Source organism: Atractosteus spatula, chromosome 14, assembly GCF_055471065.1.
Source record: "Atractosteus spatula isolate fAtrSpa1 chromosome 14, fAtrSpa1.hap1, whole genome shotgun sequence".
NCBI classification, from domain to species: Eukaryota; Metazoa; Chordata; class Actinopteri; order Semionotiformes; family Lepisosteidae; genus Atractosteus; species Atractosteus spatula.
In genome coordinates this window covers 4933892-4957712 of record NC_142719.1, presented here as the reverse complement: position 1 = coordinate 4957712, position 23821 = coordinate 4933892, and the positions used below count along the sequence as shown (strand labels likewise).

The window sequence follows — 23821 nt, the reverse complement described above, 5'->3', positions numbered from 1 at the left end:
AATGCATAGAGAAGCGTTATAGCCTGTGCCTGTGATGCAAGGAGACACGACAGCCCTGAACCAACACAGATGAAGTGAGTGAGGCCAGCAGTTGACCTCTTTCACAGAGTGATTTAAAACCAAATTACGCAGAGGCCGAGACAAGGTTAAACACCCGACCTGCTGCGGTAGGCCCACGCAGACAAACGAGATGTCAACACAACAGCCCGAGAGCGAAGAACGTGTTAAACCTGTATAGTCTGACATGCTGCAGACATGGATCAACAAGCTTCTTCAACGCAAAGGCCTCTTGCACTTGCTTCTAAAGAAGGTTTTTTTTTTCTACAGAGGACACAAAGCACACTGTTTGGATCCAGCTGGGCCCCAGTCTAACCTAATTAGTAGATAGTGATAAACCGCGCAGAACATGTGGCCTGAACATGTTTTCGTGGTGGTCTAGAAAGTGACTAAAACTGTTCTGCCAGTGAACACCTGACTGTAAATGCTAAAGTTAAAGGAATCTGTAGACGAGGCACATTTTCTTGTGTCTACAGAAACAGTTATGATAGAGGACTATGATTTCATCAAAGACCTTCCAGGGGTATCCAGACAACGAGTAAACATGTTACCCCCCGATTATGACTGGGTTATCAGTTTTTCACTTGTCAACGAGGTTGCCTTCTGACAGTGTTTATGGGAGATCTGTTGCCCTGCAGTACAGTTCTGAATATTTAGTTACCACAATGATATCAAAATAGCATTGTCAGTAAAAACTGTATGGGGGAAGGTGTCTGCATTAAAGGTGGCCGTTTTGGAAGGGGTCTGCCACCCAAAAGGACGTGCAGCACCTTTAGGTGACTGTCTTATGTCTAACAACAGCCACAGTTCACTGCATGAGAAGCTGCTGTTTTAATATTTATGAAGAAGACATTAACCGTACCATGTTAACATTTTTATTTTATAAATGGGAACTTCCTCATCGAAAGCAATAGCATGACAGTTGGGTCTCCCAGTTACAGAAGTCTGAGAAGACCACACACAGAATATAGACTAAACGTGTACATTTGCGAGCTCATATATACAGAACAGGGACAAAGCGCCACGGTTAAATGGACTTGTGCTTCATAAGGGCCAGGGTCGTCTCAAGGGGTCGGCGGGTTCTTGTGTGTAGTCCTGGCGGCAGGGAGCGGCGTTGAGGTGATGAAATAGCTGCCGAACTGGCCTGCGCAAACAGACATACAGAACCGAACAGAACTACTGATCGCCGTTGTTGCTCATGCTGTCGGTGCCTTCAGGTGTCTCACTGCCCGCATCCTTGTCGTTGTCGAGATCGCCACCCGTTCCGTTTCTTCTTCGCTCCTGGTTTTTACCACGAACCTTTCCACAGCCCCTACAAGAGCCACATTTGCATCCTCCCTCTTCTGCTTCCTTTTTCTTTTCTCGCCCCCACTGTAGTATTTTCTGAATGTTTTTTTTAATTATTTTGTTATTTACTTATGCATAATAGAATAACAAAAATTACCATACAAACAAGTGAACACATAACAGTTTAAGACAAAAAGATCGCCAGGGGTACATATCACTACATGAATTCGAGTTATGAAAAAAGATTAAACAAATTAAATGAAAAGTACTTTCGAAATGCGTCCCTATCTCTGCTTCTGCTCGCCATTTTTCCACCGGCTAATTTTCCCACCCCCAAGCTAGTTTAGTTATGCCGCCCGCAATAACTTTTAACTGGGCGACTGATGGCCTATGACGTAGTGCAGGGAAAATGCCTCCAGCTCTGAATGAAGCATCTGCTCTCCCGCTCACTTTAGATTTCATCCGGAGTTAAAACAAAGAGTTTTGCGTGTCGCTTTATTAAAATATTTAAGCATGTATTTAGATTTTTATGCGTGTGTGAAGCGGGATGCGGGATTGGTTGGGGTGGGGGTGGCCGGCGAAGGGGTCCCCCCAAAACGCAGGTCCCGGGGCGGCCGCCCCCTTGGAGACGGCTACACTGTGACCAAAGCCCCACGTCGATTAATTTCTCCTGCTTGTCAGTATGCGCCCGGGGGGGGGGGGGGTCGCAACCTGACGTTGTCGATATTACTGACACCGAATCTGCTCCAGGCGGCTCAGGAAACACCGGCCTCGGCCTGAGCTGACGCGCCGTCTGGCGAGGTTCAGGGACTTGGCGGTGCAGAGGCCGGGCGCCCTCTTTCTCTCTCTCTCTTTTTTTTTTTCTTCTGTTCGCTTCTCCATCGCCAGGGGTCGTGTCTGCCTCCGTCTCAGCCCTCGTTTCTCACTCTCTCTCCCAAATGAGACTGAATATCCAGCGGCTCTGAAAACCCCCCTCGCACTCAACACTGCTGCGCACTACAAAAAATGGCGGATAGATACTGAATCCACACCAGACAAAAAATACATACATACAAATCCCTGCAAAGCGGAGGTAAAAAAACGAGCTAATTTTAATATTTTTTTTCTCTTAACACGCTATCCTGTTTCCCCCTATCCCCTTGGTTTTTTTTTTGTGTGTGTAAAAACACAGCGCTTCCTCAGTCTGGGTGAAACCGCTCGGTTGGCGGGAGGCAAGCGAGTAGTAACAGGCGAGATTTGTTTTTTTTTTATATGTGTGTGTGTGTAACGCATACTGTATGTATCTATCCTACAGAGCATGCTTGTTTTTGTGCGGGTGTCTGTGGCAGAAAATAAAAGCGAAGGGAGTGTGTCCATGCCAAAAAAAAAGAAAAAGAAAAGGAAAAGTGCGTCCTCCCCTCCTGTTAGTTTGAAGTGTGTTAAGAAATTTGTGAAAATCGAAGCTGCGCGCTGTTATGATTTGTTTTGGTAGCGCTCCATGTGTAGGCTCGGCTTTGTGCTTTTGAATGGACTTGGGAGGGGGGGAGTTAGATGTCGACGTACCGCTTTGTTGCACATCCTGCTGTGGGAGTAGCAGCGACGACAGAAGCGGCACACAAGGTCTGCTCGGTGCTGAGCTTGTCTGTCTTTTTGCACCGTGGGTCAGAGACTGGGACTCGTCCTCTGCGGGACAGCGGAGTCACCCCTCCCCCCCGTGTCCCGCAAAACACACGCACACTCACAAACAAACACACAAACACGACAGCAACCTCTGGCTATTAATCAAACGAGCTGCCTTTGAATGAAAACCGTGTGCGTGTGTGTGTGTGTTTTATAGGGGGATAAAAATAAAAGACACGCTGGTCGCGTTCATTTTGACGTCTTCCCCCTTTTGGGGGACGCAAGCAAAAGGCGCACTTCTAACCACTCGGAAAATATGCTTCAGTGTAAAAAAACTGTACGGTAGCGATCTTCTTCCCATTAAAAAAAAAAAACTTCAGAAATAGAACTACCCTCTTTTTACGGATTATATCCGAAACGGTTTGCATTCTGTTAACAATTTCGTGCGGTTTCATTAAGAGTTTAAACGGGGATGGACTGCTGCGACCAGATACGCCAATTGCTCAGATATTTGTTAATTGAATTAATTGTTCGTTCTTCAAATGCTGTAAGTAGGACATGTCTACAGTTACCAATATGTTTTATTGCCATTTCAAATGAACCAAGACTGACGATCGTTGCTATTGATAGTGTTTAGTTATATAATTTAAATAATGTTTTTTTAATTCAATTTAAGCAGCCAATTACTGTTGCTAATTAATTATTCCCTGGCCTTTTCTATTGCTTTTTAGTTCTGTAACTGGCATTATAGCTGACTGCAGCCTTCTGATACAGACATGCCAGTAGACTTGAGAAATGTGACAGCTGTGCTCCTGTTTGCAGGGGACATCTGTGCTGCCACCAACACACTAGCAGATGTTTGAAGAAGTGTTTATTTTTTATTTTAGTGTTTTTTTAAAGTTTTTATCTTAAATTATTACTTAACTTATAAGTGACTTTAATCTTGTATTGGGAGCGTGCTGGAGAGGCCTGTTTGTTTCTGTCTCTTTCTACGGGTCAGTGGTACCGATGGCAAGATGGTGTAACAACACAGAAGTTAAAAAGGGAAGGCTGATTGACATTGCGTGGATTTATAGATCTGATAGGTGAGGAACCATGCAGAGCTGATCATGAAGCCACTTGCACACGAAAACACAGATCGCACACATTGGTGAGAACGTTTGTATTCCAAGGGCTGTTTCTGATGAAATAGTTCAGTACCATTAGCTGCAACTGAAGCAGTACAGACCCTCAAAAGGCCTCTTCTGTTAGGGATCAAGAGGGGTCAGTATATGACTGTCCCTTTTCAAACGCAGCTGGTGGTTTTGTCATTGCCAAATATAGCGGCCAGGATGCACTGAGTTGCTCTAGTCTTGTCTCGAGCAGAAAAAACCGACTCCCAGTGGAGATTTTGCTTTGACTATAAACGCTCTTGTTATTCACCCTTGAACCCTTGCAAATGAAATCCCCTTGTTATCTGATTAACCCCTTGACCTTTCGTGGTCTCTCTTCATAGTTCAGCTGCTGTCCAGAAGTCCACACAGTTGGTGGGGGTCCTTCCTGCATGTCTCTGGACAAAAGCAACGCGCAGACCCCTAATATTTCAAAACCTTTAATCATAGTTTTGTGAAATTCACGCGTTTTCTCTTCTTTCCCATTTAACTAAAGTCAGATGTTGTGTGGTCATGTTATTAATGTGTATGTAGTTAGACCTCCTTTTTTTTTTAAAAAAAGGGAGCCAGTTATATTAATGTGATGATGATGTCCTCGATTCACACATCTCTTGAACTTTAGACTCCCATAACACTGGTCGTTAGGGAGGCTGGGATTTGTTTTTCTTTTTTGAGTTATTTTTCCCTTTGCTTTTCACTTCAAGACCTTCTGTCCAGGAGTGGGCTAGGCCAGTGCCCACTGCCAGTCAGGAGCTGGGAGGTATCATGGAATAGATGCCGATGGACTAGGATCTTTGGAGAAACAGCTCACTCAGGATGTCGAATCGATAAGCTCCCAATAGCTAGGCGCTCTTTCAGCTGTAACCTTTTTTCCCAGGATGAGGCGCTCTCACCTAGACCAGCCCAGACTCTGTGTCGCACTGACTTTCTCCCCTGTCTCTGTGTGTAGAGTGGAGCGTGGATTGGCCCGCGTTGAGGGACTGGTCAGTACTACCGGAGCATGAGGAAGCCGGGGCGTCAGAGAGGTAAAGGGAAGACGTGTGAAGAGATCTTTGCCCAGGATGTGCGCTTCCTTAGTCGTGACGCAAGGCGGGATGTAAATGGAATGTTAACCTTCCCTCTGCCCTGCTAAGAGAGGCATGTACTGTATCCTTCTCTCCGTCTCTCCCAGCTATCGAGTGGAAAGATGAGAGACGGCACAAGCACGCGCGCAGCGGACGGCCCTCCCGGACGCCGCCGCAGTACCAGGGTGAGGGTCGCTGTCCGGCCGCGAAGCGGCCAGCGTCTTGCTGTTTTATTTGGGACAATTAAAGTAATGTTACAAAACTCTGACTAGGCAGAAGAGCACAAGATTACACACGAGAGGGAGCCATTCAGCCCACTGAGCCTGTTTGGTAGTTAGTGGGTGATTGATTCAAGGATCTCACTCGCTGTGTATTGAAAGAAGCCTGGGTCCTGGTTCCTCAACAGGGCTGGGCAGCTGTCAAGGTCCAAGATCAAGATCAGTAATATACATTCTAGTATTTTTCTCTAATATTTCTATTTTAGAGGTTGGTACTCACACTATTATGGGCCTAACAAAGACATTAATTAATTAGCAGCCATTAATGAAACATATGTAAATTATCCAATATCTGAATTCCTTTCTTTGTGGCTCAGTGGTGGACTGGTATCCCTTTCAGTGCTGTCATGTTTCAGCCCCGCTTGGCCTTTTTTACTTGATGATGTTTTTCTCAAAATGTTGTCTCCAACATTTAACATTTCAAGACCCATCATGACTATGTAATCATCTATTAATATAAAACAGCATGCATCTATCTAACCCTTTTCTTATATATATATATGTTCATGTAACAATAGGTCCTCACTTATTCTCCACTCCACAGCCAGGATGTACTATGCGAATGATGTTCTGCTGGCCTCTTATTCAACGGTGCTTCAAGGTTTATCACAGCGCTTTCACTATACTTACATTCTTCTTTTAAAATAAGAATGCGTTATAGAACGCTGTGCCACTATGACAGCATTTTCTCAGTTCGTTAAACAGCAGGCTAGCAACTTTCACACACCTTGGATAAATACAGTAATTTTGTCGTTCTTTGTTGATGACTGCTGCATGTTGTGAAACACATACAAGGTGCGTTTTCCACACTTCCTTAATATTTTCCACATAAAATCTGAATAAAGCAAATCACACTTGAATGAATGTTGGCTAGTTTTCCAGTTTCGGAGCTGACTAGCCAGCTCTGTAAAAGGGTGTCTTACGATGTTTAAGATGTTGCTTCAGATTTGTTGAATTTTTGCCACTCATATTGTTGTCACATTTTCTTATATTTCCTGCAGTTAATATCTTGCAGATAGTTTTCTTTCTTTGCTCATTGTGCTGAGGTACTGCCAGACCAAGCATCTTATTTCCATCTGAAGAGATTAATACCAATTTCAGTAGATAACCAGTTAGTTTGACCAGTGCCCCATGTTTATATAATCAAATTGCATTAAAAGCTTGTTACACTAGTAAAAGTAATGTCATAGATAATGGCAACTAACTTGCAATAATCACAAACTATTTAAATCTCTTCTTCCTCGTGAACATCTTGACACTCTTTCTTTCTGCTCCTGTTATATATCTATAAGCAGCAATGCTCATGCTTGTCTGAGATTGGGTAATTTTTTTACAGCGAGACAGGAAGTAAAACAAACGTGAAGTGAACATAAGGTATATAAAGGTTAAATGAATTTTCGCTGGAGTTCTAAGTCACAGTTGCAATTTCCCTCTTCTTATTTTTACAAGTAAAAATGAAAAAGACATTTTGTTATTTTGACTATGAATGTTTTTTTTATCATTGTTGATTTACCGTGAGCTAAGATGCTGTCAGGATTTACTCATCTTGTATTATAAGGGGTTTAGTTGACTTTGCAGTCCTTAAGCTGAAATGTAAAAAAAAATGAAAACTGGTTGTCAGCTGGTCATCTGGATGTGTTTGTTGATGAAAGTGTTTGTGTGTAATCATGAGTGACCAATCCCTTTCCACAGAATCAGTCAGAACTTCATCATGTACTGTTTCTGCAGGACACTTCAGCTGGGAGAAGTATCTGAAAGAGACAGGTGCCATAGCTGCCCCCGCCCACTGTTTCAGACAGGTAGGTGTGCCGTGCAAGTCTATATATACATTTATAGCCCAGGAGAGAATGTTATCTTTTACAGAGCGTGTGTTATTTCACAGCTGATGTATTTAAAATCGCTCATTGTTTCACATATGTCAAATTAGATACCAAGAATAGAGGAAAAGAAGTAATACATCCCTGGCCTGAATAACTCTCTCAGAGCCATGTTGGTGCTCAGGGGTGTGTGTGTGTGAACATCTGAAGTCAGTCCATACCCCCTGCCAGAGTGTGCAGAGTTTGCTACTTGACAGAGGACAGTTATTGAAATAGCTCAGCACTTTTGGAGAAAAACTAGCGCTTGACATATTTTCAGAGTTGCTGTTTTTACGATGCCCATTTGTGGTCCGCTGATAGTACTTAATCTAATAGATTTGCAAAATAGAGATTTTATCAGTGGTTTTGATTGTTTCACACTCATATTTTAGGATTTGCGGAACATTGCAAAATCCAGAGACTGAAGGGTTGCAGAGGCAGACGCGTCTGGCATGACCCTTGTAGAAACATCTCCGTTTAGGGCCACTAACATATCCTCTGTATCAGGAGGGAAGAGTGAGCAGCAGAATGTACACAGTCACTTCACAGCTATACCATAACTGCAGAAACAGTTCCAGGTTGTTTCTTTGTGAGAATGGTTAGCTCAAAGTCCAAGCCGTGCAGAAGAAATTAATGAGTAATAAATAGCACATAAAGAGCAGGAGAGGAAATGGATAAGATCTGAATTGACAGGACACGGTACCCCAGGTGTTCTGGAAGTGTTAGACTGGTGCCGACTGTGCGCTCCTCCATTCAGAGTGCCAGCCCTCCGGGGAACGAGTTCAAGTCAGGGATGAAGCTGGAGGCGCAGGACCCCCGGAACACCACGTCCACCTGCATAGCCACCGTGGTGGGGCTGACAGGGGCGCGGCTGCGGCTGCGGCTCGACGGCAGCGACAACAAAAACGACTTCTGGAGGCTGGTGGACTCCTCCGAGATCCAGCCCATCGGCAACTGTGAGAAGAACGGGGGCATGCTGCAGCCTCCCCTGGGTGAGTGTCCAGCACTGGCAGGGCGCAGAGCAGCTGACTGCACTGCACACAGACTGACTGCACTGCACCCTGACTGACTGACTCCACTGCACCCTGACTGACTGACTCCACTGCACCCTGACTGACGGACTGCACTGCACCCTGACTGACGGACTGCACTGCACCCTGACTGACTGACTCCACTGCACCCTGACTGACTGACTACACTGCACCCTGACTGACGGACTGCACTGCACCCTGACTGACTGACTCCACTGCACCCTGACTGACTGCATGGCACCCTGACTGACTGCATGGCACCCTGACTGACTCCACTGCACCCTGACTGACTGACTACACTGCACCCTGACTGACGGACTGCACTGCACCCTGACTGACTGACTCCACTGCACCCTGACTGACTGACTACACTGCACCCTGACTGACGGACTGCACTGCACCCTGACTGACTGACTCCACTGCACCCTGACTGACTGCATGGCACCCTGACTGACTGCATGGCACCCTGACTGACTGCACACAGACCGACTCCACTGCACCCTGACTGACGGACTGCACTGCACCCTGACTGACTGACTGCACTGCACCCTGACTGACTGACTCCACTGCACCCTGACTGACTGCATGGCACCCTGACTGACTGCATGGCACCCTGACGGACTACACTGCACCCTGACTGACTGACTACACACAGACTGCACTGCACACAGACCGACTGCACTGCACCCTGACTGACTACATTGTACACTGACTGCACTACTCACTGACTGTCTACAGTGTACACTGACTGAGCACAGCATGATGACTGACTGCACCACACACCGATTGGTTTCACTGCACAGTGCAGTGATTGCTTTTATGGTTTGTAGGTAGGTAGGTCCCATTTCAGGCCATAAAGGCCCATGGGGAATGGGGGGCAAGGGCCATCATTTTTCTTGACCATCCGACACTGGAGGTGGAGGTGAAGTGATCAGCATCACACTCCAGCTGGCCTGTTATCCCCGGAAGGATTAACCCCCAGTACTCATTTAGAAAGCAGGCTGAGTGGAGCTGGGAGCCGTCTGCAAAGGAATTAGAGCTCCATCGCCTGCCCCTACCTGGGATTGAACCCAGGACCTTCTGGTCAGGAGCTAGATGCCCTTGCAGTCTGAGCTACCACAGCTCCCTTTTATGGTTTGTGCAGAGAGAAAATTGCAATGGAAATGTTTTTTACATAAAATATGACATTGTATTAAATTTGTCCAGAAGGGGTCACTGTTTAGTTTATCTCCATGAACCAGCAAGCAGCTGGCACCACATCTAATAAGTAATAAGGACTTGGCAAACCTTCAGAGATGCTGGAAAGCTTGTGATGGCAGTTAAGCAGCGTACATTTTATACTGGACATTCCCAGGATTGCCCTCAAAATCAAATCCACCTTCGGAACTCACTCACGTTTCCGCAGTTGATTTTATATGTGTTGAAATATCAAGCACAGTACTATAGACATGCCACACAGCCGTAGCCCTTCACATTGTTGAGCTGTGTGAGTCCGTGTACAACAGGCATGTGTTTTTTTACCACTGTAAACGTTGCCACTGTTTTATCTTTTCTGAATGGACGTACAGTAACTTAATAACTTGTAGGTTTTGTCGTCAGTGGTCATTTTGGTGACCAGATTATATCTGCATCACAGCAGCCAATGGCTAATATGGAGTTCGTAGAAAAAAAACCCAGAACACCCAGTGAGTTTTACAAATATGAAACTCAAGGGGGGTGCTAAGTGTTTTTCCGTCTGGCAGATAGCAGTACAGTACCTAACGGCTGCTTTGGGGACGATGTGTCCGAAACATTGCAGCACTGCTTGAGAAACTCCTGCTGATCAGAATCTTGTGAGCTGTACCGCAAAGAGGAATTTACTACCGTTTCCAAGCCCCTGGTAGCTCTTGACATAGTACAGTACACAACACAAGAGCTGTAATGTTTTCTGTTGGAGGTAAATGCAAATCGAAACAGGAAGCTTTCCGAGATCCACTTCCAGTCCTTCCACACTTTACAGTCGAGAGATGCACGGCTGACCGGTGGCGCCCTCGGTCTCAGTCCGGTGTTAAAGCCTCCTGGCTGTGTGTGTGTGTCTGTCCTGCAGGCTTCCGGCTGAACGCGTCCTCCTGGCCCATGTTCTTGCTGAAGACGCTGAACGGGGCGGAGATGGCTCCGGGTCGGATATTCCACAAGGTACCTGCCTCTCTCGCCACCCGCTCGGACGTGCGTAGGTACACAACCTTCGCAGGGCCAGGCAGAGGTCTCCTCTTTTCTCCCTAAAACCTAAAACCTGCCTACACTCCTGTCTGGTGTGGTTTTTCAATCACTGATTTTTTGTGATCACATTTTTCAGTTATTTTCTGTGGGGGGAAAACTATAGAGTAACATTAGCAAAAAATCCAATCCACCCCCCCCCCCCCCCCCCATCACACAAGCCCTCAGCTTGTGGCAGCTCCCCACCCCTGCATAAAAAAACATATCAAAACAGCAGCGTATTTTCAAATCCTAACTAAGTCTCCAGTTATAAAGAAGAGGCGAAGTAAAACACACAGTATGACAACCTGACTGTTGTCCCAGTTACACCCACTCTGGCCCTGCATCTGTGGCTGGAGGACCAAGAGCTGTCCTCATCTGGAACTGTCAGTGCGGTGTGGCGTTCATTCTGTGCGCACATTTAAACCGAATTAGATGGTGTGTGAAATTTTGTGGAGAGAGAATATAGGCCTATTATCGCAATCAGCATTATTATCCTACTTGTCCAGTTCCTCTGTCCCACATGACGGTGGCTGTCAGACAGTTAGATCAGCCACTGTATGAGAGGGAAAACCGATGTCCCAGTGTGGCACCCTATAGGTGTGAAGGGCTGAGGGGAGTCTTTTTTTTAACTAATGTGGAATCGTCAGTTATCTATGTTTTACAATCTTGAATAGCCAAGTGTGAGTATTGTACGTTTCGGATCACAGATACAATCCCCACGGCCACACACTGGAGAGAATGAGGAAATGTAGGCAGGTTTCTCCAACCTGCTTGACTTTCTTCCGGATGTCCAGTGAGTTTGCGATAGCTGGGCCTTTTAAGGGCAGAACATAGCAGATTCTGGAATCTAATGGGTTTAGTTAATGCCTTCTCACTTTGAGGTTCACGATGCTGTTGCACTGAGTACCGCTGAATGAGCACTTAGCCATTTCCCAAGTACCATCAGCCAAAAAGCCCAGCCCAGTAGTAATATTTAAATTTAGCCAGGCAATCTTGAGCTTTGTATGGCTGTCCACCAAATTCATGGCGGTAACGGGCAAAAATAGTTACAATAGAATAAGCCTGTAGCCTGAAGCAACTCCAGTTCCAGTTGTATGACAGCAGGGTGTGGTTTTTCTGTACGCCTGCGGCCTGGATTCCCAGCTTCTAACCTCCCGCCTCTCCTCACCCTCCCTCCCGCCCCTTACCCAGCAGGAGCCGCCTGCCCCCGAGCAGAACTATTTTAAAGTGGGCATGAAGCTGGAGGCCGTGGACCGCAAGAACCCGCACTTCATCTGCCCGGCCACCGTTGGGGCTCTGCGGGGCGTGGAGGTGCTGGTCACCTTCGATGGCTGGAGGGGAGCCTTTGACTACTACTGCCGCTATGACTCCCGAGACATCTTCCCAGTGGGCTGGTGCTCCCTCACTGGAGACAACCTGCAGCCCCCCGGCACCAAGGGTATGGCACTGCCACCGTCTGTCTAACCCCGAGCCCTAATGCTGCTGCTGCCCAGCAACAGTAGCAGACGGCTCTCACTCCCTGTCTTGCCTGTTTCCTAAATCTGCTGCTGCACAGTGATGAGAGCTCAGCCATGATCCAAACCGGGCTGAACCTTTTTACTGTCAAGGCCCCAGGTTATGGTGACGGCTCAGCTGAGCATGCACAAAGACAGTCCTCTACCACCATTAAGAGGGAGACAGGAACTGTGACAATGAATGTATCTCTGTGTGTCAGCGCGGGCTGTCTGTCCCTGAGGTCAGGCCTCTGACACACTGTCCGCTTGTCTCTGAGTGTCTGCCAGGGACCCCCACATGAAGGATCATGCACTGAAGTTACTGACAATCCTGTCTGGGCCTGTATTGTCTGCATGCTAGTTTTGCAGTGGTAAAACATGATACAGTGGTGCTAGAAAGTTTGTGATTTCTGGATTTCTGCATAAATGTGGCCTAAAATGTGATCAGATCTTCATCTAAGTCATAAAAATAGATAACGATATACTTTTTCATTCCTTTATTGTATATTTTGTGGCAAAAGCAGTGTGAAGTGTATGAAGTAGCAGTAAAATCGTGATAAAAGCTCATAGAGCTGTTGCAGAGCATATCCTTGTTGCAGATGTGTAGGACAAGCATGATAGATCCATGGAAAAATGCGAATATACTGTTAAGAATTCCTATTGTAAATCTTGTTCTAATGCTTGTGAAGGAATTATGCACCAATCGCCATATACACCTGCCATACTGTACCACTATAACAAGCACTAAAACACAAACAAGCAGTCACTAGTGTGAAGAATGCATTTAAGCCAACTTGAGCTGTGTGTTCCTGTTGTAACTGTAGTGATGCGCAGGTCCTGGAGAAGTGAACTGCCCGGCTGCGCAGGGACCAAGGGGCCAGCCCTGGTACTGTGAGTAAGGGTAGAGAGGAGGGAAGGAGCAACAGGGGAAAGTGGTAGAGCGAGGAGGAGAGTTAAAGTGGGAGAGTGTGCAGGTGATGGGGGTGGAGAGAAGGATGAAGGGAAATGGAAGAGAAATTGAAAGAGAGAGAGCACTGGAGAGATAGACAGAGAAACTCAGAGAAGGCCTAGATCTGTCGAGAGCTGGAGGCCGAGGGGGGTAGGGGGAGGCAGTGTTTTATGAGCGTGCTCTCGGGCTTGGCACGGTCCCAGCTGGCACGCAGACGGTGCTGGCTTGCTAGCTACAACAGAGCCTGCCTCTGTGTGCCCGGCCCAGGGCCTCTCACCCTGGCACGGATACGCGCTCGCTCGGGCCCGGAGGCGCACAAAGGCACGAGGAGAAAGAGAGTGAGACGGGGAGAGGAGGCCGAGTGGCTCGCTGCTGGCTCGGCGTGTGCTGAGAAGCGAAGATGAGAGAGCGAGCTCGGCAGAGTGGGTCTGGGTGGAGTCTGTGTCAGGGGGAGGGGAAGGGAGGGAGAGGAGAAATGGCAAGAGCAAGGAAGAGCCGGACCAGAGTGGCCCAGCTCTGGGTGCGTTCTTTGACGAGGGGGGTGGGAGTGAGAGGATGAGGGGGGAGGGAGGAAAGGAGGGCGAGAAGGGGGGAAGAGCGATAGAGAGAGGGAGAGATGACTGGAGGAGTTGGTCAAGGCTGAAGACTCAGAGGCACAATCCTTCGCTGTGTCTCCTCAGGGTAGGCTCAGCCCCGCCGCTGTGTCCGGACTTGTTGCTCTGGGACTTTGTGTGTGAGGTGTGGAAGTAGGCTTTGTCTGTCATTTACCAGGCAAGACCAGCCAGGCATGCTTACAGCAGGGCCCAGGAAAATGTCCGGCTGACGCTATAAGTCTTTTCTGAGTTTGAGATATAGCTGCATACACGTGCAGCATATGAAACAGCTGTTTGGCATGAGCGATCACTTGTCTGGCAGTACCTGAGGTCTGCTTTTTTGACCGCGAGTGCGAAGAAACTGCCGGATTGTATTATTGTAGAATCTTACAGTGAAGCCCATTGGATTTCACTATAAGAGGAGGGTTTATTTTTCTTCTGTTGTGTTTCAGTGTGTTTCTCAGAGACGCAGAGTGAAGCAGAGGGTGACTGGGGGAGGTGGGGTTTGGAACTGACAGAGTGTCTACCGGCTGTGGGCTGTATCAGTCCCTGCCTGTGGAATTTTGTGGTCATAAATCTGTCCGGAATAGATCCAGGATAAATACCTTTCGGGTTTAAAATGCTAAAGGATTTCTGAATGTGTATGTGTCTGTGATGGAGGTGAATGTGTGTGCTACAGGAATGATGTCTGGCCTTTTGTGCGTGTACACAGTTTTAGATGTAATTGTGGGTATGTCTTGCATGCTGTGTCTTACATTCACTCTTTATTACTTGCTCTTATAACTGCATGGAAAGCTATATGTAAATTATTGGGGAATCTTATTTCAGATCCAGGACGCAATTGCATAATCTCTGCAATTGCAGCAGTGGTTTTCAGAAGGAGGGTATGCTATGAGTTCATTTGTGAGCCAAGAAAGAATTGTGATGCCTCTGAGGCAAGATCTCTTGAGTCTATTGTGCTTTTCTTTTGACTGTTTCAGCTGAGTGGGATCTAATTTCAGAGAGCTGGGTGTTAGACACCCACAGGCTACTCATAGATAAAACACGTGCCCTTGTTATTTATTGTATTATATGACATTGTTTCTTGATGCGGGTCAGTTGTGATTTATTTGGGGGAAACAGGACAGCAAGAGTGTATACCATCAATAAAAGTAGAGGATACTTCTGAGTAATTCTGGGTCCTGTCCTTGGGTTCTGATACTTGGGTTTACAGTCCTCTGCCCTCTGTCCTGTCCACCTCCTAGACCTTCGTCCCAAGTAGCTACTGCTCCTCGCTGTGCACACAGCCTCTCTTTCTCCCTTTGTTCCTGCCCTGTGGCTCCAGTCCTCTCCCGCGCGGTGTACCGGAGTTATACAAGACAGGTCCCAGTTGTGATGGGGTGTTTTGGGCGGGGGGTTGCCTCAGAAACGAGTCAGAGATATGGCCTGAGGTTTGAGGGACCGAGTCGAAAGTGGAGGGAGGAAGGAAGTGTGTGAGCCGAGGTGACTCCCACACACTGACAGGCACACAGAGTCAGCAGACTAAAACTGCGTTTGTAAGTCGGTTTGCTTGTAGACTTGAGCCCCTGTCACCTCTTGAGCAGCTTCTTGGTAGAACTTGTATTGACCTGCGCTAAGTCTGGAACTGAGTAAGTTCACATCTCGTTCCTTCTTCGGTGGGTTCTTGTGATGCTGATTATCTTCATGCAGCCTTATTTCCTCGGGTCATCACTAGGTTATAGGTTTATCTGTTAAGATAAATTAAAGCTTCGAGGGCTAAGGTTCAGCCTATTAAACTAGACCTGTATGTTTTGGGTTTTTATCTCATTTTCCCATGTTATGTGTTGGTCTTGACTGTGAGGAGCCTGTGTTGATTTGTCTGGTGAGAGTATCCAGCTGTAACATTACAGATTCGAGAGTGTCTCTTTGACAGAGCAGACACAGGTCCGGCAAGCCACAGAGGCTGATGCAGCTGTCAGACCTTAGGGACAGTGTGCTTTGCTACAGTATGTGAATCTCAAACTAGCCTAATGGGGGCCATTGATGAAGTCAGGGCAGGTTGTGGATGCCTTCTACAAGGAATCCTTTGTTGAAGATGGCTGTGTGCGTGTGTCAGTGACAGACAGGGGATTTCCTACCTGAGAGGAGAGAAAGGGAGGGGCTTGAGGGGCAGAGAGTACAAGAATCAGCTGCGCTGTGCAGAGCTGTTTATCTCCAACCCGCTGGTGAAGATCTGCTGTGGTGGTAGAGAAGGGAGTGGGGGAGGAGCCGTTGTATTTAGTTTCTGTATATTGTTTATTTTAGTGTGGAGCTGTGTGTTTGTCCTTTCTTAATGAAAAAAATAATTCTTCCTCTGTGCCTGATTTGGTTCTTCTTTCTCTAAGATGGTGTTCTGACGTTTCTGACGAACTCAAGGGTCTCCAGTCCGGGTCCTGAAGAGTCCCAGTCCAGTGAGTTTTATAGGAAATTATCAAATCACCAATTTCTAAAGATCTGAAATAATTTTACTGTGACCAGTTAAGCACAGATTGTGTTAAATGATTCAGAGATGATTGAGAATAAAAATCTGCTTCTCGAAAGAAAAAAGTACATACAGTAATTGTTCACTAACTTTATGAACAGGTGATTTAAAGTGGCCTATTAGATGATCTGGATCTGGAATCCTGGGACGAGGATTGGAAACCCCTGTTCTAACCCCTGTTAAGAGGTTTTCTCTGGAGTATATGGATCACAAATCTCAGGAGGCACGTTGGCAAGTTCTTTTGCCTGGCTGCCAGTAACTTAAAGATCCAAGACCCCCGTCAAACTCTTTGAGGGGGTCCCAGAGAACGGATATCTCTCACCTGAGCGACAGTCATCTGTCGCACTTTGTAAAAGTGATGTAAAAATCCGTCCATTATTTTGAAAAATCTTTATATCATGCTCACAGGGGTCATTGATTTTTACTATCATTTCTTTATTCACTCGGACCTTGTTTAACTTTGCAGTTGTGCCAGATGCATGCATGTCTGTGCCCGTCTGCTTTCGTCTGTCAGCTCCCCATCCCCTCTGTGTGTGTGCCTGTCCCTCCCTCTGCCTGCCTGTCTGCCTGCCTGCCTGCCTCTGCAGCCCTCCTTTCTTGCATTCATCTCTGCGTTCGCACCAGACCAAAACCCAGAATCTCTCTGGCTCCTCTTGCTCGCAGCTGTGCTGCCCAAGAGTCTCGGCGCCGCGCCCGAGGGCAGCCTGGAAGGAGGGGGCATGCACCCCGCGGCGGGGAAGGCGGCGGTGGGGGTGCGGAGATGCCGGCCAGGCCGGAGGAAAACCAGGCTGCCTGCAGCCTGGGGGCAGAGAGGGGTGGAGAGCCAGAGCCCAGCAGGCACCCCTAAAACCCTGGATCCCATCAAGATCCCCAAGAAGAGGGGGCCCAAGCCCGGCAGCAGGGTGGGAAGGCCGGTACGTAAAAAATATCGTTTTCATCCTTCATTTAACCAGATCAGGGAGAAGAGGTTTTCATTTAGAATGACAAGCTGAAGGCCCACTTTTCCCGGAGCACTTTGCAGTGCCTCATTGAAGGGAGCAGCAGCAGCCTGAGATATGACCCACAGCCTTCCAGTTCAGCCCTCGAGCTGTCTGACACTGTTATCCAAACTCTGCAGCACTCTAGAGTGACGTATTTTACCCTGGTAAAATACCTACCTAGACACAAGCGTTAATAGTGTTGTAAGTGTTAGAGTTAGAGCTTGGGTTAGGATGGCAGATTTTAGTGAGACCCTGAAGAGACTAAACCTAGGAAGAAAATTCCCGACCCCGGAGGAAAGAATCCCCAGCTTCAGGCTTCAAATTGAAATATCGGACAAACACATACAAATTTTGTACTCTGATTTTAGTTTACTGTCTGTTTACTGCATGACTGTGGAATGTGGTGGAAAAACAGAGTGCCTAGAGAAAACCCACGCATCGGGCAGAACATGCAAACTCCACACAGAAAGTGCCTCAGTTCAGAATTGATCCCCGTGCTAGGCATCAGTGCTGTCAACCACGTCCCCATGCCCCCTGATCCCTTTAATGTTTCAAAAAGCCGGGATCTGGGTTTGGGCTTGTCAGAGGAAGACTAGCTAAGCCAAGCTTCCAGTCCTGGCACTCTCAGGGGCGATCTAATGGTGTCTCTGCCGCGGGTCCTGTGGCGCTCAGGTGGGATGGGTGAAGAGGGCCGCCTGGCTGGAGGGCACCATGACGGGACGCCCGCTCATCCGGCCCCGGGGGAGGCTGCCCGCGAACTGGGGCCAGAGGGGGGTCACAGCGGGCGTACAGCACAACCCCGCGGGCAGCCTGAAGGCGCTGGAGCCCATCAAGATCCCCAAGAAGAGAGGACCCAAGCCCGGCAGTAAGGTAACTGAACGGTAACGCACAGCTCATCCTTTGCTTCAGAAGCCGACTCCGTGGCTTCCTCTAAACAATTGGCTTTTTTAAATGAACCTTTATATTTGCCTGTTAATTTTGCAGGCAATGCAATGTCTGCCATGATGTCTGGTTGCCATAATGCCAGCTTGGCATTGTGACCCAAAATGCCCCCATATCCATAGAAGAGCCATCAAACGTAATTGCAGATACCCTGCGATGTTGCAATTTCCTCTGGTTCAGCTGTTGGCAGTCTCTCTGGGTACTGTGCTTTTAACAGTGCATTTATCTTGACAATTATCTCTGTCAACACACAAGGCAGAAAAACAGGATATGAGGCAAACAACAAATAAAAACAGGAAAGAGCATCTGAAGATGAAAAGTATTGAAAAAAATTATAAACATCCACAACATATTTCTAACATTACGTAAGTAAGGCTATCTCCTCCTTTGTTCTTAATCATGTTCTTATGCCTGCAAAATAACTTGGCAGAACTCTTGTCTTAAAAATTAAATGCATGCAGCGGGACATAATTATTGGCACACAATTCCTATGCAGTTGAGAGAGTGACACCTAGTGGCCCACCAGTATCACTGAATATATTGCTCAGAGAGCTCGGTTTTCCTTTAGTCGGCAGTGGCTGTAAGGACTACGGACTGGCTGGGTTAGATCCTTATACACATAACCTGCACCTGGCTTCTCCAGATTGAGAGTAAGCAACACCACTTTATACGAGACAAGGGGATAGACCAAGATATACACGATTCCGGGGTCTGCGATGTGGTAACTCCATGAGGAGAGGCGTACTGCGGTAATCGGTTTAGGGATCGACTGCCTTTCTCTGTTTGCTTGTTGGCAGAGGAAACCTCGGATGATTCCCAACCCGGTGCCCACTTCCCCCACCAGCAGCACCCCTGAACCAGACACCAGCACAGTGCCTCAGGACAACGCCACCATCCCCACCGCTGCCTTGCAGGCCCCCACTGGTAAGGCACCACCGGGGCGATTCCCAGACTCGCCTTGCGCCCACCTGGCGTGTGACCGTGCGAGTGTGCTTATAACCCCCCTGTCTTGCAGTCTGTGTGTACCTGAACAAGTACGGGAAGGTGGGCCCTCACCTGGACCAGAGGAGGGTGCGCCAGCTGCCGGACCACTTTGGGCCGGGCCGGGCCTCCTCGGTGCTGCAGCAGTGCGTTCAGGCCTGCATCGACTGCGCCCACAACCAGAGCACGGTCTTCTCCTGCCTCAAGCCTGGCCACGGGGGTGAGGTAATCTCAGGTCAGGCAGAGCTCCGCATTTCCTTGTCACCTTTGTCTCTTTGCTCTCACTGTGATAGGATCGGCATGGCTACGGCTCTGACCCGCCCAGTCAGTCTGGGCTTTATTAGCTGAGACTGTGTAAGCTCAGAATGGAGTAGAACTGTTTTGTGAGTATGGCTCCCAGTGTAACTGGTGCTGTTCCTTAGAGGATTGTGGATTGGGCCTTCCAGTTGGCTATATTGTATTATTAGGTATATTGCAGAGGGTAGATAGAGTTGGGGTGTTGCAGGAGAGTACTGTATTTAAGCCGTATAGGAGGGTATATTAGGTTAGGGTGTTGCAGGAGAGTGTACAGTGTTAAAGCCCTACAGGGGGATATATTAAGTTAGGGTGCTATTGGGGGGGTTGCTGTGTTATGTTAGGTTAGGGTGTAGTAGTGACTGCTGTATTAGAGCCTTAAAGATGGTTTATTGGCTTAAGGTCTTGCAGGAAAGTGATCTGCTTTTGCTCCTTGTTGTTGCAGCCTTCTTTGAACAGGAGCAGCACACGCTGACCCTGCCTGCGGTGAATAGTGTGACATATGTACTGCGCTTCCTGGAGAAGCTGTGTCACAACCTGCACAGTGACAACCTGTTCGGCAACCAGCCCTTCACGATGAGCCCACTGCACTATGACAGCCCCGTCTACCTGGCCGGTCAGTTGCTCTCCAGCTCCGCCAGCTCTGTCTCACTTCTCCTGTCACTTACATGCATGAACTGCTTCTTCCCACTCTTCGAAAACACAAAGGCATCACTGTTTTCCTACTGGTTAATGTTCATCACAGCACAATTTCATTTAAAGGTCAGGAGAACTTCTGGGCTGTTTCAATTGAAATCCACAAAAAAATGAAAAAGTTCAACTAGACTGAAAATAAATAAAAGTCAGGATTTCAAAACCCTTAAAAAATGTGTCCTTTTCTTGTGGTTTCCAGTAGGATAATTGTCCGTCATTTGTACGTCTTGTTAAATTTGCTTTGTGCATTGCCCTTTTTTTTGCTTCTATTCAATTTTGTATTTTGCTTACAAGCCTACAAGATTCTGCAGATCTTCCAAGAAAGTGAAGATCTGCAGAAAAAAGGGAGAGGTGGTGATAAGACAGTATGCGAGTATTAGGCTGGGCGCAATGGGCACAGAGCAGTGAAAATTTGCTTCCTCATCAAAGTTATCCAATCCGCTCGGTGATGAATCAGTTGTGACCAGGACACATTTAATAGTGCATGCAGCAAACAGTGGCAAGATGTAACTGAACGTCCACGTCCAGTAAACCACCGTTCATAACACGTGGCTGTAAGCAGTAAATCTTGCACCAGAGCTGGAGCAGAGCGTAGGAGGGAATTTGTGGAGGAGCTGGCCGTAGGATCCTGTTAGGAAATGCAATGTCCCACACATGGTTCTCCTGCTCGTCTCTGTCCTGTGCTTCAGGTTTGGTGAAAGTGTTTTTCTGTTGCTCGTGCTTACACCGTCTCTCCTCGCCCCCAGACAGGAGGAGTTTTGCGGAGGGCCGGGGGGGCAAACGGTACCCCCAGGAGTCACCCCCCTATAGCATCTCTCTCTCAGCAAAACTGGCCAAGAACCACCATCACCCCTCTGAAGGTACCCTAACCCTGCAGCCTGTCCTAGCACTTCACTTCCTCCTTTAGATCATTCCCTGCCTGAGGAGCCCATCGTGGCTGTGTTCTCCCGTTTTCTTCACATCGCTTGTGTGCTCTGCGTGAGACAGTTCTGCTGCTTCTGCTTCAGTTGAATTGCCAGCAAATTGTTGCAGCTTTTGAACAGCCTTTGTCTGGAAGTGTACAGGGGAAGGAGTCTTAACATTTGAAGCCCATTGGAGTAGCTGCGTGAATGCAACCTCCGATAGACTCTCCCACTTCTTTGTTCTCTGCTCAGCATTATCAGAATTTCTTTGTATTGTTGTACCTCATACACTTCCTGATCAGAACCCATCCCAGAGAATTTTGCACTACTTCCGTTACTGGACAACGGAGGGAGAGTGTCAGGTTAACGGACTGAGCTTGTAAACTAATGATGGGACTGGTGTGTCCAAGCATCTCTGTCCTGACTGTGCCCTGCCTTGCCAGCAGATCCTTTCTTCCTGGAGAATGGAGTCAGTGGAGGTGTGGATGGTCTGGACCCCTCGCTGACGCCCGGGACCCCCACCAGCCCGCTCCGGGGCTCCCGAGAGGGACGCCCGCCACCTCTGCGGTCTCTCTCCCAGAGGACCAGTCCTGGCAGCAAACCGCATCGCCTCAACTCTGGCGGTCAGTCGGAACCCGGGCCTGTACTGTACACAGGATTTCCTGAAACACGCACGTTTGTAAATATCTCCTAGAGCCCCAAAACACCGAAAATTGTCTGTTTTTTTTCTTAATTACTTAATTGAACCAAAGTTCGGCTGAATCCGGTAAGATTAACAAAGATCAGTAAAGTTCTAAAGCTTTCACACAATGGAATAAGTAGTACTCTGCTTATTCTCTGTATACTTTAGCTACAAGTAATTCATTTTCCTGGGAACTGCTGTACAGTGGGTTAGCAAGAGACAGCCTCTGCTGCTGAGCTCGATTTCCAGCGACTGAAAGAGTTGAACGCCAATCTCTTCCCCTCCAGGCTCAGAGCGCTTCCTGGGCTCTCGAGACAACCCGCGCTCCAACGGCCAGGATCCCAGCTTGTGGACGGTAGAGGACGTCATGCAGTTCATACGGGACACCGACCCTCTGCTGGGACCACACGCTGACCTCTTCCGAAAACACGTAGGTACCACAGCTGACCGTCGTCGTCCCTTAGTGTTGGCATAGGACTGTACCAGCTAGTATAAATAAGTGCAGTATAGTGTGAACAGGGATACAGAGAGGGGACGTGCTTCTTCAAAAAAAGGTCCACACCAAAAAATATTTTGAAAGGCAGAGTTGACCTGGGGCTTCTGCTTGTCTTTCGTGCACCAGGATGGACATACAGTACACACACGCACCTCATGTCCCACAGAAAGAGCTGTCTGAGCACTTCTGGCCAGGTCGGGCTTTAGAGAATGAATAGGCCGCAGGAGAACGGAGGAGCTCTGTATAACCCCCTTGCTTCTGTGCTGCAGGAGATAGACGGCAAAGCTCTGATGCTGCTACGCAGTGACATGATGATGAAGTACATGGGGCTGAAGCTCGGCCCCGCCCTCAAGCTCACCTTCCACATCGACAGGCTGAAACAGGGACGGCCCTGAGGACGAGGCCCGCCCGGTTCCTCGCAGAGCGACGCACAGGAAACACGCCCACCCCCCCGGGGCATCGAGCCAGGGCTCTCCTGCACATTGCACCAGTCTCCCAGCATTTTCTGAGGCTGCTGCCGCCCACCGTCACCCCCCACCCCACTGCCTCAGTGCTCTTTTGTAGCAGACACAAGTCCACCAGGATCTTGGGTACTCGAGACTATGCGCAGCGCCTTTTCTTTTTTGCAGTCGTGTGTCTCTTTTTGTTAGAAATCAGGCCCAAGGAGTCTTTTTATAAGCAAGTAACAGCCCACTGGACAGTTTTGGCCATTCCGGGCCCTCTTTTTTAATATTTTTTTTTGGCTGAGATAAAAGGAGTTATTTTCCTTCGGGGGCCTTCTGTCTGTAAGACTGTTATTCTTAATAAAATAAACAGGAAAACACTAGCTCTTTCCAACATGTTTGGGGATTGGTTACAAATTAACGTCTCTTTTAGAGACTTTTTTTAATACGTTGGACTTTTTACAGTCTTGAGCCATACAGGAATAAAGCGAGACTAGGTATACCACTGTGGCTATTTTGTTTAATTGATGGAAATAATTAAACAAAGATGTTGATTTGTGCTTGGGTAAATCCTCCAAAAAAAAGATGCATGTGAAGAAGTTTGTTTTTTTCTCTCATCCAGCGAAGCTGTTTCTTTCCGCGGAGGGTTGATTAATGAGTGCGGTTTCTTGTAGCTTGCTGTTGTGATGATGAAGAGTCCATTCAATTCAAATCTAAATACTTTATTCATCCCCCAGGGGGTTATTTAAGCAGCAAGCATTGCAAAATAAAACACATTCCAAATAACACTGGTAAAAAACACAGTATCAACTTTTCTAAGAAAAAATTTAAAAAAAACAAAAACGGTAAAAAGGTCCGTAAAGTGATTATGAAAGTAACAAAGTACATAAGCTACAGCAGGTATTGTCTTTCAGGACCCCTCCTAGGACTCCTAGCCATCTGCATACTTCTTGTAGCTCTGTCATGGCATCTCTTCTTCTTGTATGAGGTCGGGTCCCTCTCCATGTTGTGCTCTTCTCTGTGCTCACGTGCTGATATTGTAGTGGGCAGTGTAGTGGTGATTTATTTAGGGAGCTTTGAGTGCTTATTTTTCCCTTTAACACCAAGCACGGGGCCCACTGACAGTTTCAGTCAGATATATTCACCCTTTCTCTTAAATTCACTAATAATAATAATTATTGCTTACAGTTACATAGCGCTTTTCTGGACACTCCACTCTAAGGTTTACAGGTAATGGGGACTCAACCCCCCCACTACCTGGGTGATGCGACAGCAGCTACAGTGCACCAGTTCACTCCCCACACACCAGCTC

General features: G+C 47.6%; 1 protein-coding gene across 12 annotated transcripts; it reads left to right on the top strand.

Annotated features, from left to right (window-relative positions):
* Positions 1-2237: 2237 nt before the first annotated feature.
* LOC148820455 (polycomb protein SCMH1) lies at positions 2238-23011 on the top strand. Of its 12 annotated transcripts, none has more exons than XM_088932105.1 (17): positions 2238-2416; positions 5044-5119; positions 5266-5343; positions 7165-7235; positions 8050-8284; positions 10410-10498; positions 11756-11999; positions 15960-16025; positions 16760-17010; positions 17749-17946; positions 18816-18942; positions 19034-19234; positions 19739-19909; positions 20733-20846; positions 21332-21511; positions 21858-22000; positions 22336-23011. In XM_088932105.1, the coding sequence occupies exons 2-17, from the start codon at positions 5095-5097 to the stop codon at positions 22459-22461; spliced, it is 2319 nt and encodes a 772-aa protein (XP_088788231.1). In that variant the 5' UTR covers positions 2238-2416; positions 5044-5094; the 3' UTR covers positions 22462-23011. The 12 variants fall into 12 exon arrangements, with proteins under 12 accessions (XP_088788231.1, XP_088788238.1, XP_088788237.1 ...); XM_088932104.1 differs by having other exon boundaries at positions 2244-2416; positions 11753-11999; positions 21335-21511; XM_088932103.1 differs by having other exon boundaries at positions 2244-2416; positions 11753-11999.
* Positions 23012-23821: the final 810 nt, after the last annotated feature.

Bases quoted from the DNA above. Each gene is read 5' to 3' on its own strand.
- LOC148820455 (XM_088932103.1), top strand. From the start codon at position 5,095: ATGAGGAAGCCGGGGCGTCAGAGAG. The intron at 18,943-19,033 runs GTAAGGCACCAC...CCTGTCTTGCAG, and splicing joins TGCCTTGCAGGCCCCCACTG to TCTGTGTGTACCTGAACAAG. The intron at 21,512-21,857 runs GTCAGTCGGAAC...CTTCCCCTCCAG, and splicing joins GCATCGCCTCAACTCTGGCG to GCTCAGAGCGCTTCCTGGGC.